Source organism: Gymnogyps californianus, chromosome 11, assembly GCF_018139145.2.
Source record: "Gymnogyps californianus isolate 813 chromosome 11, ASM1813914v2, whole genome shotgun sequence".
In the NCBI taxonomy this organism is placed as follows: Eukaryota; Metazoa; Chordata; class Aves; order Accipitriformes; family Cathartidae; genus Gymnogyps; species Gymnogyps californianus.
Genome location: NC_059481.1, coordinates 24,272,180 through 24,288,684, shown reverse-complemented (window position 1 = coordinate 24,288,684; position 16,505 = coordinate 24,272,180). Strand labels below are relative to the sequence as shown.

The following is a 16,505-nucleotide window of genomic DNA, read 5'->3' as shown; positions in this document are numbered from 1 at the left end:
AGATGGGGTGCCTGCAGGACGCGGGTCACCTGCGAGGAGCTTCCCGCCTCCTGCCCGTCGGAGCCGGGAATGCTTCGGTGCGTTTATTGAAGCGCGTAGGTGTACGCAGGCAGGTGCGGGGGGATGACGTCACGCGGCGGCGTAGAATTTTGATATTATCGCTGCATTAATAAAGAGCTCAGCGTTGGCCGCAGAGCCGCTGACGTGGGGTGCCGCGGCACCGGCCAGCCTCCGCTACGGCGGGACGGGGGACGGGGGGACACGGGGGACGGGGGGACGGGGGGACGGCGGCAGGGAGGTGCCGCAGCCCGGAGCCGCCCCCAGCGGAAGCGCCGCCGGTGCCGGTGCCGGGCGGGCGCCACGTCAGGCGGGGCGGGGCCTGAGCGGGAGCGGGAGCGGGGCCGGGATGCGGGGCGGGATGCGGGCGCTGCTGTTGCTGCTGCCGCTGCTGTGCGCCCTGCGGGCCGGCGGCACCGAGCTGACCTTCGAGCTGCCCGACAGCGACAAGCAGTGCTTCCACCAGGAGCTGGAGCGCGGCCTCAAGTTCACGCTGGACTACCAGGTACTGCCCTGCCCGCACCCCTGCCCCTGCTTGTGCCCGTCGCCCTCTGACCGAACCCCCGGCCCCGTGCCCCTGCCCGTGCCTTGCCCGAACACCCGCACCCCCTGCCCCGCGGAGGCCCAGGCAGGGCTGCAGTTGCACCTCTCCCGTGCACCCCCCCCCCCCCTCAGATCCCCCCCGTGCTGCACTGGGAGACGTTCCCAGCCCTGGCCCCGTGCCCGGCAGTGCCCACCTCAGAGCCAGTACTGGGGTATGCCCACGGGAGCCCCTGACCCAGCCATCACGGCTGTCCCCCTGTCCCGGCACCCTACCTGAGCTGCAGGCACCATGGGGCATGGCTTCCCCGGGGGCTCCCCCAGCCTGGGCCCCCGTCCCATGGCGGGCAGCCATGGGCATGGTGCCTGCTCACTGAGGGCATGGCTGTGCACACAGGCATGGGGCCGGGCAGAGCTGCTCCCTCCGGGCAGGAGGCTCTCGCCACGTGGTTCGGCAGGTGCTGCCTGCGTCTCCCTGTGCAGGTGATCACCGGGGGACACTACGACGTGGACTGCTACGTAGAGGACCCCAATGGCAGGACGATCTACAAGGAGACCAAGAAGCAGTACGACAGCTTCCCACACCGCACCGAAGTCAAGGGCGTCTACACCTTCTGCTTCAGCAACGAGTTCTCCACCTTCTCCCACAAAACCATCTACTTCGACTTCCAGGTGGGGGACGAGCCACCGATCCTGCCCGACATGAGCAACCGCGTCACCGCCCTGACACAGGTGGGTCACGGCACGCTGCCGCGGGAGGAAGGTCCTGCCGCAGCTCCCGCTTGCGGCCAAGCGGCCCCACGGGATGGCGGTTGGGGGCTCGTCCCCTTCCCCTCTGCTGAATGCAGAAGTGCCAACCACCAGCCAACCGCCCCGCCATGTGCAGGCCACGTCCTCCTCCCAGCGGCGCAGGCAGAGAGGGACGGGGGGGGCTGCTCTGGCTCTGAACCTCCCCCAGCTTGAGCACCCAGTTTCCATCCCGCACAAAGGAAGTGCAGCAAGGCTTTTCCGTCCCTTGGCATGAGCCCGCAGGGATGGCTGCGCCCTGGGCTGGGATCCAGACCCTGCCCTTGGCCCCCAGCGCCTCGGCAGGGCTCTCAGTTGTGCCCCAGTGCTCACAGCAGGCTCCCTCCACCAGCCAGTCTCCAGCATTGCCCCTTTGAGCAGAACTGCTCTTGGGTCGGGGCCAGCAGAGACCCAGCAGCACAGGGCGCTGCTGTCCTGCTCTTGGGTGCCCCAGCACCATCCTCAGCTCCCTTGGCCGTGAGCACCGGGCCCGAGCTGTGCTACAGTGGAGTGTGAGCAATGGAGTGTGCTTGTCTCCCTAGATGGAGTCGGCCTGCGTCACCATCCATGAGGCTCTGAACACGGTGATCGACTCCCAGACTCACTACCGCCTGCGGGAAGCGCAGGACCGGAGCAGAGCCGAAGACCTCAACGGCCGGGTCTCGTACTGGTCGGTTGGGGAAACCCTCATCCTCTTTGTGGTCAGCATTGGGCAAGTGATGCTGCTCAAAAGCTTCTTCACCGAGAAGAGACCTGGCAGCGGCGGGGCCAGCACCTAGAGCCGCAGCCGTTCTGTGCCCGAACTGCGGTGGGGAGCGGGCAGGCAGCGTTCTCCTGGGTCACGCTTTACCTCTGTTTTTCATAAGGTGCTGCCGTGGGGAGGTGGCGGGGGGGAGCAGGGGATGATGTGATGCTGCTGAGCCAGGTGGAAAATGGTCACCCAAGCACAGGCATCCCCCAACCAATCCCCCCAGCGTCACCTCCCACTTTGCCATCACCTGCCCTGCAGCCCCGTCCCCTCGCCCGGCCGGTCTGTCCCCACTCGCCAGCTCCACCGGGGAAGCGGGTGGGCGTGCTGTGGTTTGGCATCAACACTCTGGCCCCTCGTCCGATGCCTGGTGCACCTTCAGGGCCCAATGTGACTGCAAGGTGCAGCCCGGCATCCAGCAAGGCCACGTGCTGCCCACGCACACCCACCGGGGCAGGGAGCTCTGCCCAGGCTGGCGAGGGGACGGGGCAGCACTGACCCACCCAGCACCCACCTCCCGAGTGCTACTGCCCCAAGCCAAGTGCTGTTAGCCCAGAGGAGAGCTGCCCTGCGGGCTCTGTGCCTGCAGGCAGAGGAGGGGTGAGCACAGCTCCCCTTTTTTCCCTGGGGTGCTCCCACAGGCAGGGCCAAAGCCGACAGCAGCATCCCAGGAGCCGCTGGCTCAAAAACGGAGGCGAGGTTTCAGCAGGAGCTTTTTGCTTGGTGTCTTCTATTGCTTTGCAAGCCCCTGTCCTCACAGCGAAGCATTTCCCAGGCCCCTCTCTGCCACAGGAGCAAGTGGCATGCCCCGTACAAGATGGTATTTTCATACTTGCACGAGTCCACCCCTGGGGCTTGGCCCCCCGCGCATCCCGCCGTGCCCAGCAGACAGCGGGAGCGGGCACAGCTCTGCCCCACCTGTGCCGAGGAAGCCCCATCCCTGCCCCAGCAGCAGCGTGACCCCCCCGCGCCCCTGGAACTGCGGCCCCGTTCCCTGGAGCCCCACAAAACAGAGACCCCCGCGAGAGCCCTTGGGACACCACCCTGTGCGAGAGCCCTGGGGAGACCAGCGAGCCGGCCACTGCCGCCAGCCCTCGAGCAGGCGCAGGATCACTCCTCTGGAGCTGGAGCAGCACCACTGGCATTTTACTTTTTGCCACTTCGTAATAAACCCCTGCGACCGTGGTTCACGCTGCCGTTATTGGGCACCGCTCCCAGGATGGACAGCCAGGTACAGCCATGGCCGCTGCCGAGCTGGCGGTCCCTGCCTGCAACAGGCCCTGCCTGTTCCTGCCTTGTTGGGCACTCTTCCCCCCCCAGTGCTCCAGAGACAGGCTTGGCACATGACAAGTGATGCCTGTCTCCCCCCTGGCCCTCGGCAGACCCCTGTCCAAGAGGAAACGTTTTGGTGCAGCCAGTTACCGCAGCCCTCCCCTGCTGCCTGCCTGCCTGCCTGCCTGCAGCCCTGCCACGCACCAGCTGAGCGTGCTCCCGGCGCAGGACCAGATGCTAGAGCCAGGGAGACCCCCTTAGTAGGAGCAGCTCTCCCAGCCGTCCCCCCGTTGACGTGGCCAGCTCATGCATGAGACCACGCTGTCAGTGGGGGCTTCCCCAGGGCTACGGGCAAATCCCTAGGTCTGGGTCCCCCCCTGGCAGCGGGAACCAAAGGGGGCGAGGGAGCCCAGCGACCCACCGCAGCAAAGCAGGGAGCCCCGGACAGACGCTGTCTGGAGTCGGCCTCTTGCTCCAGTCCTGGCTCTGGCAAACCCCAGCTCTGCCGGTCACCCTTCCCCGAGGCCGGGGGGATGCCATGAGCTATCCCTCAGCCCCAGCATTGCTCCTGGTGCCATGGGCAGGGCTCAGACTGGCTGCTCTGGGGTGCAGGGGGGGAGCGAGGGGCCCAGGCACCCACAGCCCCTGCTAGAGCCCTGGGGCTGCAGCCCCCTTCCCACCTCCCCAGCCTCTCCCGGCCCGCCGGCTGCACCAGCTCCCACAGCAGCGCTGGCCTTGGGGCAGTTGCTGCGCAGCCGGGAGCAGCCGGGCCCCCGTGCCTCGCAACGACCTTCGGCAGGAGCCAAGAGCTCCCGTTTCGAGCGGAGCCGCTGGCGGGTGCAAGGCTGCTGCAGGCAGCGTGGCACCCTGGGACTGCTGCCAGCTCGGCAGCTTGGATCTGCACCTCCCTGGGGACTGTGGGAGCACCCCACGGCAGGGACACGAGCAGCCAGGACCGGCTCCAGACCAGCCACCCCTGGGGCCAGTGGGTTGGGGCTCCCACCCAGCCCGTCCCCAGCAGCGCTGGCTCTGGGGACCCCAGCCCCAGTCCAGCTCATGGCTGGGGACACAGGCAGCACCGGAGGTGTCCACGGGACACTTTATTGCTGTGCTGGGCTCTGCTTCAGCAGTTGTGCAGGGCTTGGCAGGCGCAGGGAGGGGAGAGGGGACCGGGGAGTACCCACACCAGTCCCGCCGCCTGCAGAGGTGCTTTGGGGCACGGGAAAAGAGCGGCAGTGACCCCATCCCCACCAGACCCATCCTGCCCTCGCTGTCCTGCTCCCGGTCCCCTCCTGCCCACAGCCTCGGTGCCCGCTGAGCACCCCTGAGCGTCCCCGTGGGCGTAGGGCCGTGCCCGTCTCACAGGGAGCTGCTCTGGCAGGAGCTGGCCCCAGCAGGCAGCCCCAGCCCAGTGGGCACCCGCTGCCCCCGCACCCCGGGACACCCCGCTTGGGCGGCAGGGAGGAGGCCGAGCAGCGGAAGGAGCCGGTGGCTGGGGAGGGCGGCTGGGGCTCGGGGCCGTGCCCACAAGGGCAGCCCCAGCCCCTCTGAAAGGGGATGGTGAAGAGCCCGTAGGTGATGGGGTCCAGGCACGCATTGAAGAGGCCAAAGATGAAGAGGATGTGGGTGAGGGCCGGTGAGACCTTCTTCTCCATGGCCCGTGGGCAGAACCAGTACCACAGCCCCAGCAGGTAGTAAGGGGTCCAGCAGAGGATGAAGGAGGAGACGATGACCAGGCTCATCTTCAGCATGCGCAGCCGTGCCCGCGGGATGTTGTTCCTGGAGCACCGCAGCGACATGTCCCGGGAGGAGACTGGGGGGCATGACCCGTGAGCAAGGGACGCTTAGCTGCCTGGACGGGACAGGGACCCCACACGCCAAGGGAGGGCCAGGGGGTCTGCGCACAGCCCTGGCCAGGGCTCCCCCCTGCTTCCCCTGCCCAGGGTCTCTGCAAAGCCCCCCAGGCATGGGGACATGGCAGCCCGGTGCCCGTGCACTCACAGAGGCTGGAGCCCATGCGCCGGGAGATCTCCAGGAGGATGCGTGCGTAGCAGCAGACCATGATGAGCAGCGGCAGCAGGAAGAGGCAGGCGAAGCCGAGCATGTTGTAGAGGGTCTCATGCCAGGGCTGGGGGAAGCTGCCCCGCGTGGTGCACTGGGTGAAGTTGTGCGGGGGGCGAAGGGTGACCGTGCGGAAGAGGAACAGCTGGAGGCAGAGCAGAGGTGGGACAGTGGCCACCCTCCCCAGGGCCGCGGGGCGACGGGGGCTCCGTGCCTCCCGAAGGCAGGGCATCAGGGTCCCCAGCCAGGGACCACTGGAGCCACAGGGTCAGACCCTGCCCGTGGGAGCAGGACCCGCAGTCGCCCCTGCGCCAGCTCCACTCCCCATTCCCGGGGGGCGGGGCACACAGTGGGGAGGGGGGCAGAGCTGGGTGGAGGGGGCACGCTGCCACAGCCCCTCCTTTGCTGCCCGGCTCGGCTGCCTCTCCTCCAAGCTTTCTCCATCCCCATCCCACGGCAGCACCAGCCCTGGGAGCAACTCCAGCCGGCATAGCCGGGCACGCTGGGAGCTGGCCCAGGGGCCGAGCAGGCGTCTGCCGTGGGGCATGGGGCCAGAGAGGAGCCCTGGGGACGGGTACCTGCGGCACTGAGAGCCCCGCGCTGAGGAGCCAGGCGACGTAGAGCATGATGCGGTTCCTCCTCCGGGCGTGGGTGATGGCCAGCGGGCGCAGGATGGCGGCCTGCCGGTCCAGGCTGATGACGACGGTGACGAAGGCGGAGGCGTACATGGCCAGCAGCCGGAGGTACATGAGGAGGCGGCAGGCCAGGTCGCCCGCCCGCCACTGCAGCGTGATGTTCCAGACGGCGTCCAGCGGCATCACCGCCACCGTCACCAGCAGGTCGGCGGCGCCAGATGCAGCAGCAGCAGGCGGATGTGGGAGTGCCGGCCGCCCCGCCGGCCCCCCGCCGCCCGCAGCACCGCCAGGTTGCAGCCGGCGGAGAGGGCGAAGAGGGCGAAGGTGACGGCCACGCGGGCCTGGGCGGCGGGGGAGAAGGTGGGCAGCCGCAGGGGCTCCTCGCCGCCCTCAGCCTGGGGGCTCCAGGCACAGCCCCGCTCGGGGGGGGCAGGCTGCCGGGGGGCTCCGCGCTGGCATTCCCCACTGCAGGGTCCGGGTCCGGACAGTCCCTTCCTGCCGCGACAGGCAGACAGGCAGCGGCAGCCTGCCTGGAGGGGGCCCTGGGGTGGGGTCTCCAGGGGGGGACAGGTCACGTTCGGCATAGGAGGTCCCGTCCCCTGGAGCCCTGCTCCCTGCGCAGGGCCACAGTGCCTGCACCACAACCCCTACCCCAGCTCACTGCGTTCGCATCTTCAGCTGCTCTCTGCATTCCTGCTGCTCCTCCAGAGCCCCCAGCAGCCCCCAGAGCCCCCCCACACCCCACAGAGCTAGGGGGGTCCTTGGCACCAAGCAGGACAGAGAGAGACAGTCTCAGCTGACCCCAACCCACCGCCTACCCCAGGCCATTCCTGCTGCCCATCCATCCCCCACCCCGGAGCACATCCCTCATGGTCCTGCATGGGGACGGAGACCCTCCGAGCCTAATGCCAAAGCCCCCAGGGGACAAGGCGCCCCGCTCCCCCACCCACCTCACCTCCAGCCAGGGTGTCCTGCCCAGCACCACCCAGCTGGGCCATGTTGGGGCCGCTGCTCACGCGCTGCTGGGTCTCCGTGCCGAGGGCTCCTGCATCCGTGCCGTGCCTGGTGGCAGCGAGCTGGCGGGGACCAGGGAAAGAGGGGGAGCGGGGCAGGTACCGCTGTCGTGCTGGTGCCTGCAGCCACCTCCGCGCCTGCTGCTGGGCCACACTCAGCAGGCGGCCGGTGGGATGCCCTTGGTAGCTCAGGTTGCTCCTTGACGTAGCCAGCCCGCTTGGAACGGCTTGGTCCTTCACCCCGCGCCACCCACACACACACACAGACACGTAAGCGTGCACAGTGCTCACACACGCACACACACAGAGACCCAAATGAACAGTCCTGTTGATGCACACACAGATGCACACATGCATGTCCCCGTGCACACACAGCTCTGCCCTGAGATCTGAGTCTCTCTACCCTCCACCCGCAGGCAGGCAGCTCTGTCCCCCTCTGCCCACTCCCACTGCACCGGCTCATCCCCAAATCCCATCCTAACAGCATGGGGCTGGCGTGACCCCTGCTCGGCACCTTGTGTGGCTGCCTGCCCCAGGAAACCCTCCTGGGTTAGCCCCCACCCAGGGCAGGGCAGTAGATGCCCAAGGCAGCGGGGCCAGGGAGCTGGGGAAGGAGCTGAGCAGAGGGAGACACCCCGCAGCCATGGGAGGGAGCCCCCCAGCCTGAGCATGCCCCAGCCCGGGGGGAAGGACCTGCCTCAGCCCCCAGCCCGGGTGGGTGCTGCAGCCTGCCCTCCCCAGGGCTGGGACTGCTGCTGCCAGGGCCGGGCATCAGGGTGCAGAAAGGCTCCTCGCTTTGGGGTGCATCATTTGGGGGGGCCCAGAGACCCACAGGTCCCTTCTCCCAGCCCTGCCTCTGCCAGCTGCTCCCCCAGACCGTGGCTGTCCCCACGGCCGGAGCATGTCCCCATGGCCAGAATGTGTCCCCAAGTCCCTCGAGCCCTGGCCGGGGGGAGCTGCAACCTGGGCGAGGGCAGGGGGGCTGCTTTGCATCTCAAAGGCTTCGCCCCCCTGGCAGAGGGAATTAACATTATTAGCAAGTCATTTCACAGATAAGTGGGGCTCATTAGCCCTGCAGACCCCCTGCCCCAAAGCCCCCGGAGTGGGCGGAGAAGGGCCCCCGGCGCATTAGCACCCGGCTGTCAGACCCCACCACGGTCCCTGTAATGGACTCTCCAGACCCCGGCTGGCTGTGGGCCCCCACACCCACAGGGAGCCGCCGATGGGGCTGGGGGGCAGAGGGGCCCCATCTGCAGCCCCCCGCACTCCCCTCCGTCTGCGGGGTCTCCAGCCCGACCGGGTCAGCCCCGGACCCACACCCGAGCCCTTCCGCTGTTGCTGGACCCCAAATACCCACATGTAACCCTGCGCTGTGGGGCTCTCACAGGCACCAGCACGGGGGGCAGGCGATGCTCAGCTTGCACCGAGCCCCAGGGCCAGATCCGGAGGGTGCTGGTGACCCCCACCCCTCCCCGGCCGGGGGACAGACCCCGGGGCAGGAGGTGTCTCTCCCGATACCTCCCTGCAATTGCTTTCCCAGATGCTGTCCAGCCGCCCCGCAGCTGCGTGCCGCGGTCCCCAGCCCCTGCAGCCCAGCAAGGCGGCACTGGATCCGTGCCGGAGCCCCTGCCCACGCCTGGCGGGATGCCCGTGGCCTGCCCTGCTGCAGAGCGGGAGTTTCACCAGCTCAGCCATCCTCTCCCAGCCCCAAACCCACTCCCGGAGCCAACACGGTGGCCCGGACATGCTGCACCCCGTCCCATGCCCAGCTCCTGCTGTGGGAACAGCCACACGGTGACATACGGAGGGGCACAAGGATTTATTTATGTACAGTCGCAGCCGCCCCAGCCCATCCAGCACAGCTCCAGGCTCACACAAGAGGCAGCTCATCCCCACCACCTCCCAGCTGTCCAAGGGGGGACATGCGTCCCCTGAGCTGCAGGTGTCCAGACGGTGCGTTGTGGGGCCGCGTGGCACCGGGTGCTCCGGCACCAGGGAGCCAGGGCTCATCCGGGTCAGTCCTGGGGCTGTGGCGGGAGCAGAGCCTCCAAGAGAGAGAGCAGGTCGCGGAGAGGTCCTGGGGGGAGCAGAAGAGGATGGGTGAGACAGTGACCAGCCAGGGCAGGGGTCCAGGGCAGGGCCGGGGTCTTGGGGGGTGCAGGAACGGGGACTGACAGAGCCCACCCGCCAGGAGGGCTCCCAGTCAGGGACAAGCAGGATCACAGCCTCACGTCTGTCCCAGCTGATGGGACCCCAACAAACACGAGAGAGGGTGGCACTGAGGAGGATCCACATCACCCGCTGCAGGGAAGATGGGGGACACCTCTCTGTTCCCAACCCCAGACAAGGCTGTTGTTACCCCAAAACCAGTCCCTGCATTGCCCCAAGCCAAGGGGGCTCTGAGTGCACCGGGGGGGTTGAGCCCAGCCCCATGCCAGCCCCATGCTGGGGGCCACCTGCGCTCACCCCGATCCCTGCCAGCACACGTACCTGGGTGACTGTCCCTGCATCCACGAACTCCGGCAGCATCAGCCCCGCATCCAGGAGGGGGTCGCTGGGGAGGTCCGGGGGGGCCCCTGCCCCTGCACAGTGAGGAGGGGACAGCCAGGAGGACACGTTGGAGGCAACAGCCCCGTGCATCTCCTGGGGGGTCCCCATTGCAGGGACACAGGGGGGTGACCCCCAGGCCCCCATCCCCATGTCGGGAACCCCAAGCACCGCTGGGGGGGTCCCCGCAGCAGGGCCATAGGGGGGCGACCCCCAGGCTCCCGTCCCCATGCCGGGAGCCCCGTGCAGCTCCGGGGGGGTCCCCACCATGGGAGGTGACCCCCAGCCCACAGTGCCAGGTGGCGAAGCATCCTGCGGGGCCGGGGTCGGTGGGTGCAGGCGGGGGTCTGGGGGCTGGCAGCACCCCAGGCCCTGGGGGCAGAGGGGGCAGTGCCGGGGGGCCGCCCCCCGCCGCCGGGCCAGCGCCTCCTCGCTGAGCCCCAGCAGGGCTGAGAGGTGGGCGATGTAGCGGATGGCGAGGCGCAGGGTCTCGATCTTGGTGAGGCTCTGCCCCGCGGGCGCCAGCGCGGGCGGCAGGTAGTGCCGCAGCCGCAGCAGCGCCTGCGCCAGCCGCCGCATCCGCAGCTTCTCCCGCTCGCTGGCGCTCTGCCGCGGGCCCCCCGGCCCTGGGCCCCGGACCCCCTTCCTGCCCCCGGGACCACCCCGCAGGCGGGGGGCAGCGGGGCCGCGGCAGGGTCCCTGGGCGGCAGCGGGGGACGAGAGGCCGCAGGAGTCGGGCGAGGGTGCGGGTGAGCTGCTGCTGTAGCCCTCGGGGTCCGGGGGTCTGCAGCAGCCCCAGTCCTGCAGCAGGGCGGTGGCGGGGAGCGGGAGGCCAGGGGCTGCCGAGCGGGCCATGGCTGTGGTTCCGTGTGCCGGCGTCCCTCGGCTGCCCTGGCTTTATGCGGGGCCAGAGGTGTGAAGTGTCACCTTCGTGGCCGGCATCAGCAGCACTTCAAAGGCCGGGGGGGGCCGAGGGCAGCCGGCTTTGAACACGCGGGTGACGAATTTTACCCCAGCGGTGTGAGGCTGCTCTGTGCTGCTCGCCCCCCCGGCAGCCCTCACCCCCCCCGCACCGTCCTGAGGATGGGGCTTGGGCCCCACACGGGGGCTGTAGTGGGGACCGTAACAGGTCTGCAGTGGGGTCCGCAAGGAGGTTGGCAGTGGGGTTCGTAGCAGGGCCTTCATCGGGGTCTGCAGTGGGGTCTGCAGTGGGGGTCTGCAGTGGGGGTCTGCAGTGGGGGTCTGCAGTGGGCATCTGCAGTGGGGTCTGCAGTGGGGGTCTGCAGTGGGGGTCTGCAGTGGGGTGCGAGCTGCAGCAGTGCCATCTCTGTGGGTGTCCATGTCCCCCACCACGCAGCCTGGCCCCAGCCTGGCATCCCCGGTGCCCAGTGTGGCTCTGCGGGACACCGACCCCCGCGCCCGGTACCGGGGGGGGGGGGGGGGGACGACGGACGACGACACACGGCCCTCCCTCCCGCGTCAGGTCCCCCGCAGCCCCCGCTAATGGCGTTTCACACGCTGCCCCTAATGAGCCCAGCCGCCTGCTGAGCCCCGGCGCGGAGCCGCGGCCGCAGCCCAGTGCCGGCGGGTGCCGCGGAGGGGAGGCCCGGGCGCGGTGACCCCCCGGAGGAGTGGGGGGGGGGGGGGGAAGGGGGGGGCTCCCCGGGCGGGGCGGGGCGGGGCTGGGAGGGGCCCCCCCGCCGCGTTCCCAGGCCCCGCAGGTGTCGGTGCCGGCGGGTGCGAAGGTTTCCAGGGAAACCCGGCCCCGCCGCGGGAAGGAAAAGCCATCAGGGAGCGGGCGGGGGGGCCGGGGCACCGGCACCGGCACCGGCACGGCCCCCCCGGCAGCACGGCCCCGCGGTGCCTCGGGCTACGTGACCGCCACACGGCAATGTGCACAGCCCCGGGGGTACGGCGGTGGGCACAGGACCCCCCCCATACCGGGTGTGCACAGGCTCCCCCAATATCAGGTATCAGGCACAGAGCGGGGCAGGGGGCACAGGGCCAGATGTGGGGCACGGAGCTGGGCACAGGGCCAGCTGTGGGGCACAGAGCCGGGCACAGGGCCAGATGTGGGGCACAGAGCCAGGCACAGGGCCAGATGTGGGGCACGGAGTCGGGCACAGGGCCAGCTGTGGGGCACAGAGCTGGGCACAGGGCCAGTTGTGGGGCATGGAGCCGGGCACATGGCCAGCTATGGGGCACGGATCTGGGCACAGGGCCCAGTGCCAGCAGTGGGGTGCAGGGCCGGCACCTCGCCAGGGAAGTGCTGGTGACACGGCAGGTGAGCCAGCATCTCCTTGCTCACGGGCTCGTGTTTCCCAGGGGTCACATGAAGCTTGTTCAGTTTTCTGTGGCAATGCCGTGACACAGAGGTGACGAGATAAATCCTGCTTATCACTCACCACCGTCTGAGTGCTCCTGCCGTCCTCGCCGTGCTCGCCAGAGGCGGGCATGCTGCTCAGCCCCGTGGCAGCCCCGGGTGCCCCAGCCCTGCGGGGAGCCTGGGCAGGGGCATCACCAGCATTTCAAAGCCCTGTTGTGCGGATGTCGCAGGGCCCTGGGCGTCCAGCGGTGCAGGGGCTGCAGGGAAGGGGCGCTGACCTGCCGCCATCCCTTCCTGCCGCCAAGCATGCCATGGCACCCAGCCCCGGTGCTGCTCAGAGCCACGTGCACCCCGAGGTGTCACCCCTGCAGCCCAGCCTGCAGCCGAGCCCTGCTCCTGGCACCCACACCACCTGCCAGGCGCCATGAGGATATTGGCATCTGAACTGGCCATCACCTCCCCACCGACACTGCAGACATGGCACAAAACCACCAGAGTTAATTGCTATTAATCCCCTCTGCCCTCTCGCTGGAGGAAGTGCTGAGCTGCTGCCCCGTCCAAGGTCTGAGGGCACCGGGGCCGACCCAGACCCGCAGCACATCTCTGGGTGCACAGACGTCTGATGCTGTCCCAAAGCCTGTCTCCAGGGCTGGGGGCTGCAGCGGGGGTCCAGCGGCAGCCTGGCCCTGGGAGCGTGGCAGGGTGCTCTGCAGGGTGCTCTGCACCCGACAGCACAGCCTGGGGCACGGCCCCTTCCCTGCATGCCCCTCGGCACTGCCCTGGCCCCGCTCCCCCCCATTCCCAGGCCCCCTCCTGGGTCTCATTAGCTGATGAGCTCCCGGGTAATGAGTTCTGCGGCCCCGCTGGGCAGCCGCTTCCCACCTCCCTCCGTGTTTAGACAAGTGCTGGAGCGTGGCCGGGCCGTGACAGCGCTGGCCATGGGGTCAGAGCCCCCCTGAGGGAGAGCCTGCAGCCCCTCACCCCTCAGGGGAGATGGGGTCCCTCCACGTCCCTCCAGCCCATGATGATGGAGTGTGGGCACAGGGCCATGGGGTGGACGTGGTGCGGCACTGGGATGGAGCTTGGCTGCAGAGCCGCAGGGCTCCTGACGGTGCTGCCGGCCAAAGCGGGCCAAAGTCCTCCCCAGGCAGTCGGTGCCCGGCTCGGACCAGTGCCCCCAGGAGCAGCCAGGCCTCCTGCTGAGGGGGGGTCCCACCGGGCCCTGCTGGGGGCCCTCCCCAGGACACCTTACTGTCCACCTTGGACCCGCCATCCCTGCTCCAGCACCTCTAGCGTCTGCATGGCTCCTGGCCCTGGCTGTGCGCTCTTGTACCTCCGGCCGGGCCAGGCCGGCTAGCAGGGATGGTGCCCAGAGGCTGTGCCCGGCCCAGGGGTGAGTGCCACAAAAAGCATCCCAGCAAACAGCCCCTCTGCAGCCGGGAACACTGCCCACCCCAGAGCTGGGCGAGCAGCTGCCTCCCCCCTGCTTCTGCTGCGTCCCCCAGCCCACACGCGCAGGCAGGGTCCCCTGCCCTGGAGCATCCTAAAGAGCTTAGCAGCCCACCACAGTGCTGCCCGCTGCCTCGGGGACCCGGACCCCCAGTCCAGGGTTTGCACCAGGCAGACAAGCAGCACAGGGAGCCTCAGCTCCATGCAGGGGGGCACAGCCCGGTGGGTCCCCACAAACACTCAGGCTGTGCCTCCAGCTTCTCCAGAGCATGCCAGGAGCTCAGAGAGCCGGGGCTGCATCCCACGGGGTCAAGGAGACCGAGGCAGCACGGCTGGGTGCAGGGACGTCTCCCGGGAAGGGAGCACACTGGTCCCACCGCCAGCGCACCAGCCTGGCTGCGCATCCCCACATCCCCCTGCCCCTCAGGGCGGTTGGTTGTTGCTGGGAGCACGCCCAGGACCCCCGGCCCTGGGGCTGGGAGCTGCGCAGAGGGCAGGGGAGGTGTGGGGACACCGTTGGGTGTCAGGGCTGGCGGCTCAGGGTCCCGGCGCTGGAAGGTCAAGTCCCTGCTGCCTGCTGCAGCGCAGCCAACCCGGCAGAGCCGCCATGCGGGACGGTGCGGGCTCTGGCAGGGCTGGTCGGCGCGTTAGCATCTCTCACGGCCGTGTGAATTGGTCCCTGCACACTTCCCAGCGCCGGGCAGCGCCCATTAAGGGTCGGAGGAGTCAGAACTGACACCTCTGCAAATGGCCTGGCATTCCCAGGCTCCCGGCCGGCCCCAGCCCGGCTCTGTAGGTTTTGACACCTCCAGGCGGTCACAAAGGTGTTGCCTCACACCCTGGCCCCGCATAAAGCCGGGGCTGCCTGGGCACCCCCAGACGCGGGCAGCAGAACGGACCCCAGCCATGGCCAGACCCCCAGCCCCACTTCTTCCCCAGGGCCTCCAGCTCCCAGCAGGCCATGCCCTGCTCCAGGACCGGACCAGGGGCCTCACCGATGCTGCCTCCCCAACCGCTTCTGCGAAGCCCCTCGGCATGTCCCCATGTCCCCCGCGGGGCCGGCGGCCAGGGGCCGGGGGGCAGCGGGGCAGCGGGGATGAGCCAGGGCGGTGCGGGGGGCCAGGGGGCCCGCGGCAGAGCGCCAGCGAGCGGGAGAAGCTGCGGATGCGGCGGCTGGCGCAGGCGCTGCTGCGGCTGCGGCACTACCTGCCGCCCGCGCTGGCGCCCGCGGGGCAGAGCCTCACCAAGATCGAGACCCTGCGCCTCGCCATCCGCTACATCGCCCACCTCTCAGCCCTGCTGGGGCTCAGCGAGGAGGCGCTGGCCCGGCGGCGGGGGGCGGCCCCCCGGCACTGCCCCCTCTGCCCCCAGGGCCTGGGGTGCTGCCAGCCCCCAGACCCCCGCCTGCACCCACCGACCCCGGCCCCGCAGGATGCTTCGCCACCTGGCACTGTGGGCTGGGGGTCACCTCCCATGGTGGGGACCCCCCCGGAGCTGCACGGGGCTCCCGGCATGGGGACGGGAGCCTGGGGGTCGCCCCCCTATGGCCCTGCTGCGGGGACTTCCCCAGAGGTGCTTGGGGTTCCTGACATGGGGACGGGGGCCTGGGGGTCGCCCTGCTACATCCCTGTGACAGGGACCCCCCCGGAGCTGCACAGGACCCCTGGCTCCATCTCGGGGTCCTGGTCATCACCGCTGTGCAGCCTTGGAGCAGTGACCCCCCTGGAGCCCCCCCAGAGATGCACCACGGCCATGGGCACCGGGATGGCTTCCTCCTGCTGCTTGGAGCCTGCAGCCCCCTTCCAGCCTCGCGGGGCAGGACTGACGGACACAGGGCCCCCTGGGACCCCCGCGCATGGCTCCCAGCTGCCTGCACACCACCAGGTACCCATGGGCCCCTCCCCAGCCCAGCTCCTGCTCCCGCACCCCCCCAGGGCTGGGGGAGAGCCTGGAGATGGGTGGGAAGGGGGGTGGATGCTCCTCGTGGGGTGCAGGCAGGGCTGCACCCGCAAATCCCCCTGCATGCTGTGGCTGGGGTGTCTGCATGGGCTGGGGGGCACAGCATGATGCGTGCTGAGCCAGAGAGCCAGCCCGGGCGTGGGGTGTGGGGCGTGGGGTGCGGGGTGGGGGGCACAGTGTGCAGGGCAGGGGGCACGGTGCCGTCCCACAGCCGCTCACCTAACACAGTTCTTTCCGCACAGCTCGGCAGCCCACCAGCCCCGGACAGGCTCATCTCCCCAGCCCGCCATGCAGCCCCTGTCCTGCCCGGCTGCACCCCAGCACGGCACTGGGGGGGATGGAGCTGATCCCACACCCCCGGCCGCAGAGGCCACGCAGGGGATGGCGGTGTGGCCGTGCCGCAGAGCTGCGCGGGATGGACGCCGGGGAAGGGCTCCTCATTAAAGCTGCCGTGCACCGCTGCAACCCAACTCGTTACTGCGGGACCTTGCTCGCTGCGCCCCACCACGGGCAGGGTTGGGGGTCCGGGGCACCCCACAGGCTGGCACCCCCCCACACACACAGCCAAACACTGCCTTGGTGTCCCCTCCCAGCCCACCCCGCAGCCCAGAGATGTCCCAGAGCTAGGGTGACAGAGGGACCCGCCACTCGGGGGGCTTCCCCAGCCCCACTGACCCCTGGAAGGGCAGCTACCACCCACCCGTCAGGTCCCGTCCCTTCCCTGTGCCCAAAGCCCCCACGAGGGTTTGGGACTGGGGCTGCAAGAAACGCCCTTGTGCTGCTGGGACCATCCAGCTCTGTCCCTTCAGGGATCTGGGTATCCCACAGGGGACAGTCCCCGGGGGGCCGACTGCCGGCACCCCCTCCTGCCCGGCATGGCCACCCGGCTGCCTCGGGGAAGCCACGGCTGCCTCCTGCCCTGACCCCACAGCGTCTGCCCCGGAGGGGGAACCACGCAGAGGCATCCCGGCCCCGGCAGGAGTGGGCACACCAGCCCCCCGTGCAGGGCGCAGGGCTGGGGGCCCAGCAGGAGAGCTCGCATGCAGCCGTCAGACGGAGGGGCCGGGGGGGCCTGGCGTCGGCAAAGCCCCCAGAGCCACTTAGCACCAGGC

The 16,505-nt window shown here is 69.7% G+C and overlaps 4 protein-coding genes across 4 annotated transcripts; 2 read left to right on the top strand and 2 right to left on the bottom strand.

The window, feature by feature from the left end:
* The first annotated feature begins 418 nt into the window (after positions 1-418).
* Positions 419-3,316, top strand: TMED3 (transmembrane p24 trafficking protein 3). Its single transcript, XM_050903544.1, has 3 exons — positions 419-562; positions 1,081-1,329; positions 1,926-3,316. The coding sequence occupies exons 1-3, from the start codon at positions 419-421 to the stop codon at positions 2,160-2,162; spliced, it is 630 nt and encodes a 209-aa protein (XP_050759501.1). The 3' UTR covers positions 2,163-3,316.
* A 1,446-nt stretch (positions 3,317-4,762) lies between these two features.
* On the bottom strand, positions 4,763-7,097 carry LOC127020806 (putative gonadotropin-releasing hormone II receptor). Its single transcript, XM_050903611.1, is given in 6 exon segments — positions 4,763-4,842; positions 4,845-5,216; positions 5,405-5,609; positions 6,043-6,314; positions 6,317-6,403; positions 7,058-7,097. Coding segments are annotated over 6 exon segments (1,056 nt in total).
* Positions 7,098-9,127: 2,030 nt separating this feature from the next.
* Positions 9,128-10,514, bottom strand: LOC127020759 (mesoderm posterior protein 1-like). The gene is given in 4 exon segments (XM_050903542.1): positions 9,128-9,180; positions 9,183-9,189; positions 9,603-10,301; positions 10,338-10,514. Coding segments are annotated over 4 exon segments (936 nt in total).
* A 3,527-nt stretch (positions 10,515-14,041) lies between these two features.
* On the top strand, positions 14,042-16,316 carry LOC127020758 (mesoderm posterior protein 2-like). The gene is made up of 3 exons (XM_050903541.1): positions 14,042-14,051; positions 14,558-15,318; positions 16,203-16,316. Exons 1-3 carry the CDS (start codon positions 14,042-14,044, stop codon positions 16,314-16,316), a joined length of 885 nt encoding a protein of 294 aa, XP_050759498.1.
* Positions 16,317-16,505: the final 189 nt, after the last annotated feature.

Coding starts and splice junctions, on each gene's coding strand:
- TMED3 (XM_050903544.1), top strand. CDS start 419: ATGCGGGCGCTGCTGTTGCTGCTGCCGCTGCTGTGCGCCCTGCGGGCC. Junction 563..1,080: donor AGTTCACGCTGGACTACCAG/GTACTGCCCTGC, acceptor CTCCCTGTGCAG/GTGATCACCGGGGGACACTA. Junction 1,330..1,925: donor GCGTCACCGCCCTGACACAG/GTGGGTCACGGC, acceptor TTGTCTCCCTAG/ATGGAGTCGGCCTGCGTCAC.
- LOC127020758 (XM_050903541.1), top strand. Junction 15,319..16,202: donor AGCTGCCTGCACACCACCAG/GTACCCATGGGC, acceptor CTGTCCCTTCAG/GGATCTGGGTATCCCACAGG.